The sequence below is a fragment of the Scomber japonicus genome, chromosome 15 (assembly GCF_027409825.1).
Source record: "Scomber japonicus isolate fScoJap1 chromosome 15, fScoJap1.pri, whole genome shotgun sequence".
Classification (NCBI taxonomy): domain Eukaryota; kingdom Metazoa; phylum Chordata; class Actinopteri; order Scombriformes; family Scombridae; genus Scomber; species Scomber japonicus.
In genome coordinates, this window is record NC_070592.1 from 20,059,832 (window position 1) to 20,070,635 (window position 10,804).

Below are 10,804 nucleotides of genomic sequence, written 5' to 3' on the forward strand. Positions count from 1 at the left end.
CTTCAGTGATTTAATTTCATCCTTACCTTGAATTAATCTTCAAGTCAAATATCAACAGAATAAATGTGCCGAATATACAAATAACATCAGAGTTAATACCATCGTAGCCTGATATTTATTGTCCCGAAAAAAGAAGAAGAAAGAAGTTATTGTGATTGATTTCAATTAATAGTTCAGATGCTGCAGGTCGATTGTAGTTAGAGACTCCGAGAAAAAATAGAAACTGTCCGTAGAAATGTCCACGGGGCTGTCCAGGGACTCTGACAAGCTCGGCGAGGCTGCATCGGAGAGCTGTAGGCAGGAATCCGAAGAGAAAGGTTGAAAATCATGTATAGAAACATCCAGGGCCGGGGGACTGTCGCCATTGTCCGGGCCAGATGCCGAGCCGGGGCCCATTGTTGACATGCAGCCCGGAACAGTGGGTGACGGGTTGGGAAAATGTTTCAGATTTTTGTCATTGCTGTTCAGTGGCGCAGCAGAAAAGCTCATGGTATCACCATTGTGGAGCTGCTGCGTGGAGCTGAGAGAGTTATTCTGAAAGGAGCAGGTATCTCTCTCCAGCAGGGCCCCGCTTCGCTCGTACAGGGGGGCCTCGTCCTCGTCGTCGCTCTGGATGCCGTCCTCTACACCCGGCCCTTTCCCTTCCCCGTTACGGTTCTCCTTGCTCTGAGTCTGTCGCTTGTGCTTCATGCGCCGGTTTTGAAACCAGACTTTGACCTGCCTCTCAGTCAGATCCAGCAGGGCCGCTATTTCCACCCTCCTCGGCCGGCACAGATACTTGTTGAAGTGGAACTCCTTCTCCAGCTCCAGCAGCTGTGTGTTGGTGTACGCTGTCCTCAGCCGACGGGAGCCCCCTCCTCCTCCTCCGCTCTCCACAATCTCAGGCGAGCCTGGAAAATAAGCAGCACGGTAGCGTGGGATTAAAACGCAGGACACAACAGTTACATAACCCCGCTGCCAGTGAATCTAACATTATGGCTATCACAAATCACCAGAGAGTGGCTCACAACACGCTGCAGCAAAATGGCCGCTGGAGCTAATGACTCAGGGTTATAGCCCACATAACAGCTTTTACGCAAAGAATATAATTGCAGAAAGATACTCGTTAGATTGTTTTTATACATAAAATAGCGTCCAGCATGAAGCAAAGACAGTGCACTATAAAAGCAGTGAGGTCCAAGCTGGTGTGGGATACTAATGAATGCTCCAGCTGCCCTCCTCGGCAACGGCACTCCATCACTCTTCATTACTGTCACACATCAAAACTCTGCTACGGCTAGGAGAATAAATCATCTCACATCACCAAACTTTACCAAAACTTTTTTTTTTCTTTCCTCAGATCACAGCACTGCAATATCCATGAATTTATCAAAAATAAAACGCCTTTATAGACTTTGTTTTAGGAGGGGAGGCCTGAGCTTGAATTTAGCAACAGATAGTAAACAGGTTTTTGTAGTAAATGCTGGTGTTATGAAATCACCCACCTTTTGGGGAGAAGCATACAGGTCCATTGGAAATAGTAGTAGTAGCGGTGGAGGTCGGCAGGTGGTTTCTCTTGGAGGCTTTCTTCTCCCGCATCCAGGGGTACTCCGGGGGTAAGGAGGCTGTGGGCAGCGGGCTGCATCCGTCGGGGCTGTGTCTGGGCCGGCCGTGCCGCGGATGGCTGCCCGGATTGAGGCTGGGAATGGTCTGCTCAAAGGGAGGAGGAATCAGTGTCGGGCGTGAAAGCGTCGAGCTCTTGATTGATGAACTTTGAAATGAATCAGCGACAGGGGGGAAAGATGTCAGGCACTCAGCAAGCGACGGCTGACTATTGATAAAACCGCTCTCTCGCTCGAATTCGTAATTCATCTCCGCTCCCTGAGAGCCGAGGAAAGTTTGCACGCGTATTTTTATAAACGTTGCGGCTCAGTGAAGACGAGAAAGAAAAAATCATTAAAACAAAATCTCCTGGTGGTGTTTTTTCTATTTCACTGATTACGGCCGTATGGGGACCGAGCTACTATTAAACTATTGAATTCATGGAGACAAGGTTGAAATTGGACCGAACTGCCTGTCACATGATTACCTCTGCCCAATGACAATTTGGGGTTTAATCAAAAGAAGCCACTGTCTGCCTGATTGATCCAAAAACTCAGATGAAGAACGCCTCGCTCAGCTGGGGGACGACTGTTTTTATTTACATCTTTGTCCGCTCAGTTTATCCTCCTCTCGCCCCTCCAGTCCAGTCCACTAAGCTACAAAATGTGTTTTTTAAGAATGGCTGACGCTCACTATTACAGGGGAAGGAGCCCAGCCTAGGGTGCGCGGATTCGTGCACTCCTCTTTCTCGTATTGTTTGAGGATGTCAGTCGAGAACGCCCCCACTACATACACACAGACACACAGACACACACACACACATTTCACGCCAGTAGCTATTCATATAGAGTCAGAGTTGGAGAAGAAAAAAAAACACACACATCCCAAAAAACTGATATTGAGACTTCTCGACAGAAACAAACCCCAACAATCCAGCCTGTTCAGTGAGTGTGGACCTCAGAGTAGATGTGATTCTACAGTGATGTATACTAATGAAATATGCAGTGCATCCACGAGCATGTGTTGCAATAAAAAGCCCATCTATTAAGTTAATACTGACAAATATGACACGTTCAGACCATTTTATCCCATAACAGCAGTTTAACATGTACATAGACGTGTAAACAGACACACACGCACACACAAGCATACATGCATGCACACTTAGAAACTGTACTGTATTATTATATGTATGCAGATCTTAGATGTAATACAGCATTAAAATCAGCCTGCATGTACTTTATGTTTATTTTGTCGATTTTATAATGAGGTCACGCGTCCCATATGCTTCCACATATGCACAAATACATTGCGCTTTTTCTTTTTTTAATGGCTAAAGGTCAACATTTTTCGATAACCAAAAGCCACTATAATGAGCACCTTTACTTAAATATTATCCTCATACTTAGAATGGTTTCATTTTTCATGTTGGGGTTGGGAAGCCACAAGGCTAAGCCTGGGTTAACTTAGAGGACAGTGGCTAGAAATGCTAAGAGAATCTCCTGCTGTGATTCCAGCATTAACTCTACCTGAAATTGTAATGGGGTGAATACCACAACGGTTACAATCGACCATTCACAACAAATCCATCTGCAGCTATTATACAGGCTATATGGAAATGTTTCTGAATATCTTTTTCCCCGCAGTGTTTGGTTTTATAGTCCATTCCAGTATAATCTGAAAGCCACATTTGGGATGTTTTTCGTCAAACAGTTAAGGTTGTATTTTCATTCATTCATTCTAAAAATATGGCTTGGTGAGTAAGAGAGGGGAAGAAGAGAAGTGGTAGGCCTCTCTCAGTTTGTTGCTTATATACCAAACAAAGAGTCCTGGAAGCCTGTGCGCGATCAATCTTACTCGCCAAAAGGTCTGACAGCTCGGTGCCCTCACAACACATTTAAGGCTTCTAACTCTCCCCCGGATCAAATGCAGCCAGGAAGCGGCCAGAAACACTGGTCACTCAGATTAGAACCAGTTTCTGCTCGCAGTTATAGCCAGGCTGTCGCTGGAGGGATGTTTAAAAAGATAAATAAGAATCCAACTACACATGATGCGACCATTCCTTTTTGAGGAGGGGGTAACTCGCCAACGGTGAGTAGGGCGAAGCAGCGTCTCCCACCTGGCTTTTATTCTCTTTAAATGAGAATGCGATTTTACACAAGGACATGCACCTTATTTGTCGTTTTTGGTAAGACGTGCAGGTTTGTGAGCAGGACAGTCTTGTGTGGTGAAGGACAGAGTTGCTAGGGAAGGAGATGGATGGCTTTTTTGGAATTACGCACAGGCTTTGTGTGCAAGGAAAGGAGTGGGTGGCGGCATTTAGTGGACCCCAAGCCTGTCCTACACACTTGTCTTTACAGCAGGATTGATTTAGGACCATTTTCCCACGGATAGAAATGCAATGAAAGAAATACAAATCTCCTGTTTAAGTTAAAACGTTATTTATGTGCTACCTGTGTATGGCGCGTATGGGTCAAACCAGTATCTTGCTGTGTATGCGCGTACATGTGTGCTCGTGTGTGTGTGTGTCTGATTTGGATGCAGATATACTCAGTACATCAGCTTTTTTTTTTTTTTTTTTTGCTCTGACAGACCATGGTGCAATTGTTCTAGGTTTCCCTGCTAACCATATGTCAGGGCTAGTAATGTTCATGCTGTTATATCAATCAGATTGGGATTGAAAATTATTTCTTGGTGCAAAAATCAGAGAAACAATTCTTCTACAGTTGTACAAAGACGTAAAGAGTAAACATGTTACAATATAGGCGGGTTTTCATAAATTGATGAGAAAGGTACAAAACTCGTTAAGCATCCAAATATTTCTGCTTTTTTTTCTCTCTCTAGAAAAACGAATCCGAAAATTACAAAACATTTGAGCTCCATGTGTATTATATTTTGGACATTCAGTAATGCTTGGCAATTATTATAGGAAAAAAACAAACAAACATCAAACTGTTCTTTTAAAATCGAAGCTTTAGCTCAGCAGCCCCTTCATTTAAGCAACACACACACACACACACACACACACACACACACACACACACACACACATTTCAGCTTTCCAGTGATAATATCCTTCTCTGTAACCAGCATTATAACCGAGGCATTTCGCGTTGGACCGGCTCTACAACTGGCTGTCTGCAAAATCTGCACAATAATGAGACAAATAAGCCCCGTTATGACTCCAGTTCAGCCTGTATCCTCTCTGACCGTATTTGACTGACTGAACATATCAGGGAATTATTTTTCCAAACGATTTCTCATTTAGCTTGTTGTCTTCTTGCAGAATCTCCAGGAGGGCCCCGGTGACATTTTTATTATTATGGATGTGCCCACGCAGATGAGAGGAGCGGAGAGGGCCACCCGAGAGTTTTCTTCACGTCGAATCAAGAGGAGGGGAAGGAAATCATGTAGCCTTTATTCAATATTTGACGTTATCTGCAGCCATTTCCTCTATTGTTACTGAAGTGATTTAAGCCCAATGGTTCCACATTATTTTATATGTAAAAAATAATATATATATTCACCAATTAACAGCATGAGTTCTTATTTAAATGGTAGCATTGTATTAGTATATGCTGCTAATTGTCTACAAATGTGTGTTTTTGCTTTTTTATTATTATCGTCTCCTCAATTCTATACTGTCATGAAATAAATAGCAACAATAATACTGTATGACTGCAACCCTGGAAATATATATATAAAGAAACTGCTTTCGTTTTAATTTCGTCATCATGTGAAATGCTTCTGAGATGCGTCTGAATTAAAATGGAAAGATATGCTTTAATTATATTTCAATTATTTTATTTATTTCTTCAAACTGGAGCAGCATGGAATGTATGACATCGAAAAAAAATGAGGATGTCTGTTTCTATTTTTTTCTTCAATAAAGAAACTGCTAACGTGTGTCCTTCTTTCCACCCTTATTGCATGACTGATTGATTTTACATTCACTGAGAAATAAAAACACCTCCTCAAAGAAGAAGAAGAAGGAAAAAAATGGAAACAGAGACGAAAATAGCAACATGGTACACTTCTGCTGCTGCTGCTGCTGCTGCTGCTGAGGAGCTTCTTGCAGACTACATGTAAGGGCTGGAGGGAAATGAGACGCTAATATCCACCAACCTTCTCCCCACACAAAGATCAAAGATCACAGGGGTGTCAAATAATACTAAAGGATTTTTTCTTTTCTTTTTTTTTTTTACACCGAACATAATAAATAACATTAAGGGAGGTTGTGTGTAAGCTCATGACCCTTGTTTTGAACATGTATTTTCTCTCCTAATCCCAACTCGTGGCTCTGAAGGATCCTTTCACAAGTGCAACAAAATGCAAAAACACAATTCTTCAACTGCGGATAAATAAAATACGGACAAATTCACATTAAAAATGAATAACATATGTTCATAATACCCTGTTTGAGTTTCGATTTAAAAACAAGATTAAAAAAAAAAAAAAAAAAAAAGATTAAATAGGCCTGTGCATATACTGTGCCCCCCTCCCTCCCGCTCTAGACGTCCTACAGCCCAGATAAAGGTCTATGTGAGACAATGACACGAGCAAATAGAGAAAAAATTCAAGCAAGTCGTGATTATTTATCCTACGCTACTTCACACATCAAACTATAGAAAACATAAACAAAAGCAGAGAGAAGGTGGGAGCCATGAGGAGGCGCAGAAACAAAGCAGTAATGTGTCTGGAGGTGGATAAGACAATGGGCGGAGTGATCCGGGGGTAGCGCCACAGCTACAGATGCGTCAGTTTAGGCGCTTCCTGGATTCTTCCCTGAGAGTAGTGCGACGTTAGGTCTGTGTACGTCGGTGTCGGATCACACACTCCGTGATGCTGACTGTTGCCCATTGTGATTGCTCCATTGTAGTCCATGTTTGCGGACGGCGGGTGCGAGAGGTGGGTCAGACCGAAAACTGAGGCCCCAGAATTGGGCATTGAGTCGATGTAACCTCCGCCAACATAAACGGGGCTGCCCTGCATGTGCGTCCCGTAGTTGCCATTGCCTTGGAGAGGATGCGTGTCATACTCGGGCGTGGCCGAGTCGGTCCCAGGATACCTCTTCTGGGAGGGCGGGCAGTTGTTGAGCGAGCTGTTTAAAGGAGGGGGGTATGACGTGGCCATACCGTATGCATTTTGATGAGGTTTATTGTAAGACGTTGGCGACTGGGATTCATAAGGTACACTGTTTACAAGAGAATGCATAGAGTTGAGGTATCCTCCACCGCCACCGGAGGCCGGACCAACTGGACTCCGAGGGGACTGTCCACCAGGGGAAGGCATCATTCCGACGCCTTTTTGATCCTTCTTGTATTTCATCCTACGGTTCTGGAACCAGATTTTGATCTGTCTCTCGGTGAGGTTGAGCAGGTTGGCCATCTCCACCCTTCGGGGTCTGCAGAGGTACCGGTTAAAGTGGAACTCCTTCTCCAGCTCCACTAGCTGGGCGCTGGTGTAAGCTGTCCGGGCCCTCTTCGATGCTGCTGACCCCGGAGGACTCTTGTCTCCGGGACAACTCTCCACTGTCAAGGAGGAGGAGAGGAGGGTGTCAATCAGTAATCCATTACAGGGATAGAAAGAGAGAGAGAGAGAGAGAGAGAGAGAGAGAGAGAGAGAGAGAGAGAGAGAGAGAGAGATGATAAGAGAATTCTCCAACATCAGCAGGGGGTTGGGTAGAGGGTTGGATAATGAGAACAGTTTACTACATATCAGTGTAGTATAGTATCAGTGTATATATATATATAGCCTGTACTTAATATGCCCCACTACTCCCCCCCACCCCAAAACCACCACAACCAAACCTCTCTCCCTTCCTCTCTCACTACGCATGCGTGTGCATGTGCGCGCCATGGTGCAAACATCTTAACAGTTTAATCAATCTGCTCCCTATTGCAAAGCACATGGGTTATCATCAGGGTTCTAAAAGACAATTAACGATCAATGGATAGAAAATGCGTCTCCCTGCACGTTACACTAACTGCAGAGCAAAAGGTATAACTGGAGGATAGTAGGTCAATATCTGATATGGAAGCAGGTAAGCTCAGATATGCTACTAAAACATTTGACCCTCATCTTCCCCCGTAGTCATACAGTAGCACACGCGTAATGCAAACATAAGCATTATGTATTCCTCAGGGTGTATAAACCAGCTCTCCTTGCCCTCACTGATAAGTCTCTCCTTCTAAGAGGCTGGGGCTTGGCTGAAGAATAGCAAGGTATACTAATGCTGTGGCAGGCGGCCAACACTTAATAAATTTCACTACCTGTCGCCCAGACCTGGAGCAAAAGGAATGCAGCATGACATAACCCGACCCATTAGGTTATTACAGAGATGAAAGAGAAGTTAACACGAGGAATAGGAGGGATATCCACTTATTCAGGTCAATCACTTGTAAAAACGATGGTAATTCATGAATTAATTTTCAAAGAGAGGCTAGTTTGCTTGATTAAAAAATGAGACGCATTTGGGAATCGTGCGTAAAAGGCTTGCTGCATATGTTAAGCATAGAGCGACCATGATAAAAAAAGATATTGATAATTAAGATATAGCATGCGTACGTGCGTAAAACGTGCGTAAAAGGCTTCCCATACATGTTAGCACTTCAACGTGTTGTTAAAAATTAATGACACCTTCCCAACATAAATCACAATGAAGGGTTTTATACTTGGATTACTTGCTGCTGTAAGTCTTTCTTTAGAAGCGTAACTATGATTTAATTATAAAATTACCCACATATTTCAAAATGTGGAGGCCGCAAAAAGATGAGCATCTCTGACTTTTCAGATTGGCTCTGTGAAACTCTGAACTACCACCAACCACCCTGACCCACAAAGTTTCCCTATAATCAAATCAGGATCTGTTTTACGTGCGTAAAATGGGGCGTTAAATGCTTTCCATAAAGGTGAGCACCTTAACATGCTGGTAAAAAATAAATGAAAACACCTTCCTAAACACAAATCACGCTAAAAGGCATCATGTTACTTTGCTTTTTCAACTCTTAATGTAGAACATAGTTCATGACTTAATTAGAAGATTATCTACACATTTCACAAAATAAGAAGGCCATGGGAAGATGAGCATCTCTGGATTTCTAGGTTGGCCCTGTGTAAATAAACACCCCCAAACATACACCCCCCAAAGTGACCCACCAAGTTTCCCTCTAATCAAAACATCAGGACAAACTGAAACAACTGTTGTGCGTGTTTGTTTGTTGTCTCTCTGGGAACATTATGTGATCAGTGGACATGCCTGTTTACAGTAGGAAGAGGTCACATGCAGGCCACAGGGACAACAAATGGCGGAGGCTATAGTCGCAATGTTGAGGCTAATGACTTTATGTTATAGTACAGTCTTCAAGTCTATCACATTTGGCCCAAAATTTGACCCAAGACTTTTGGAGAATTTTCTAGATTCTCGTCATCCCTTCACATACACGATGTGCCCACAATAAAAGCAATGCTTGTGCATACTGACTGTGTAATCGAGGCGTTGATTGCACGCTGTGGTCATTTTTGAGTTTTCATGCTTCCTGAAAGATCCCATAGAGGGACCAAACTATATAAATATACCACAAACCACTGAAATATAAATACAGGGTAAAATTTACACTTATGTGACCATGGCACATAGAAAAAAACTGAATTTTATTCTTCACATGGTTAGTAAAAACACTGTTGTGGTTAGCCCCCTCCTCCTCCTCATTCCTCAACCATCCCCTATATTGGTTGTCCACCCTCAACAAAACTTATGTAACGTTCTTTTGGTTGGTTATCAGGTTGTGCAGGTTGTGTGTATGTCAGCAGCAGCAGTGTTTAGGTTGTACCTGAACTGGAGCTACTGGTTGGTTTCTGCTTGGTGTTCTGACGGCTTTCCTTCATCCAGGGGAAGATCTGTTTGCCGTGAGTAGAGGAGGTCGGGGAGCCGTTCTTGGCGCTGGGTTGGTTGGACCCGTTGCTTGTATTTTGGCTGATAGCACCGGGGGATTGTGAGGGAGGGGGTGGGCCTGACACCGGCACCTGCGGTTGATTGCTTTCGGGATGAACCTTGGACTGCGCCGCCTGAATGGCTGTGGTCCTGTCGCAGCTCTCCGCCATCTCCCCCGGCTTCTGCAGAGCCACGGAGCCGTCAGGAGACTGCAGGGAACAGGCAGGTCGATGGTACTCACTTTCCACATGAGAGGCCCGGGGATATTGGACCTGATTGGCATCATAACTGAAGCCATTTGCGCTTTGATATGGGTAGCCACTGTAAATTGCGGAGCTGTCGTAGTAGGTTGCCTTTTGCATCTCGCCGTTTCCCAATATTTATTTCAGAAACTGACAGGGTCTTGACACCCTTGTAGAATAACATTGGCACCCCGTGGTCACGTGACGCCTCTCCGCCAATGGCCTCCTCGGGTGAACCTAGGGTTACAAGAAGCACTGTGAGGAGAAGAAATGGTGGCGATCCATCTTACTTTTCAATACAGGCCTGACACTGGAGACTATGAAGGCAAGATAGGGCCAACAGTTCTGTAGACTATTACCGTTTACCTTATGGCTTACACAGGGCACAAAGGCACACACTAACCTTGTATTACCATCTGTGCCAAACAACATTAAAACAAAAACTCTTTCAAAAGCATTTCAGATGGCCAAACCAATTTTGAGACCTAACAAGAAACTGCATGACATTTTAAGACTTGAGCCTATTAACCATGAAACGGAATATAGAGTTAAGGTACACCTTAAAGAGAGGTAAAACTCGTGCTGTAGAAATAACTTATTAGCGGGTTACCACACTGGAAAATAATATTTCTGTTACAATGTTATTCTACCAACAGAGCTGTCAACAGTATATCTTATTTCTCGTGTAGCGAGTGAAAACATTCCGTGTGGCCCACAAGCTTTTAACTATTTTTAGTGTTTGTTTTCCACTGTTAGTAATATATATACGTGCTGTGCTTCCCCGGCCTCCTAGTGCAAAGCATAAACAACCGCATTCTCTTCTACTTTTTCTTTGTATGCTGCAAGATAGTCTAAATGGAAGGGCCGGTGAGGAAACCTGAAAAACCGGGCGGGCATCCGTGCATCTTCATGACCACGGTGTGAACTTTTCCTTGCAGGCCCATAATAATGGCTGCTGTCGGTGCTGTCTGCGCGGCGGCCCGTCCTGGTGATATATGGGGGTCAGCGAGCCGGGACGGCCTGCTCAGAATGAGCGGCCTGGTAAGCA

General features: G+C 44.0%; 2 protein-coding genes across 3 annotated transcripts; both read right to left on the reverse strand.

The window, feature by feature from the left end:
• Positions 1–2,068, reverse strand: LOC128374249 (homeobox protein Hox-A2a). The gene is made up of 2 exons (XM_053334526.1): positions 1,485–2,068; positions 1–890 (listed from the first exon to the last, which is right to left on the reverse strand). Exons 1-2 carry the CDS (start codon positions 1,849–1,851, stop codon positions 166–168), a joined length of 1,092 nt encoding a protein of 363 aa, XP_053190501.1. The 5' UTR covers positions 1,852–2,068; the 3' UTR covers positions 1–165.
• Positions 2,069–5,296: 3,228 nt separating this feature from the next.
• Positions 5,297–9,941, reverse strand: hoxa3a (homeobox A3a). Of its 2 annotated transcripts, none has more exons than XM_053334515.1 (2): positions 9,420–9,941; positions 5,297–7,112 (listed from the first exon to the last, which is right to left on the reverse strand). In XM_053334515.1, exons 1-2 carry the CDS (start codon positions 9,874–9,876, stop codon positions 6,328–6,330), a joined length of 1,242 nt encoding a protein of 413 aa, XP_053190490.1. In that variant the 5' UTR covers positions 9,877–9,941; the 3' UTR covers positions 5,297–6,327. The 2 variants fall into 2 exon arrangements, with proteins under 2 accessions (XP_053190490.1, XP_053190489.1); XM_053334514.1 differs by having other exon boundaries at positions 9,414–9,941.
• Between the last annotated feature and the right edge of the window lie 863 nt (positions 9,942–10,804).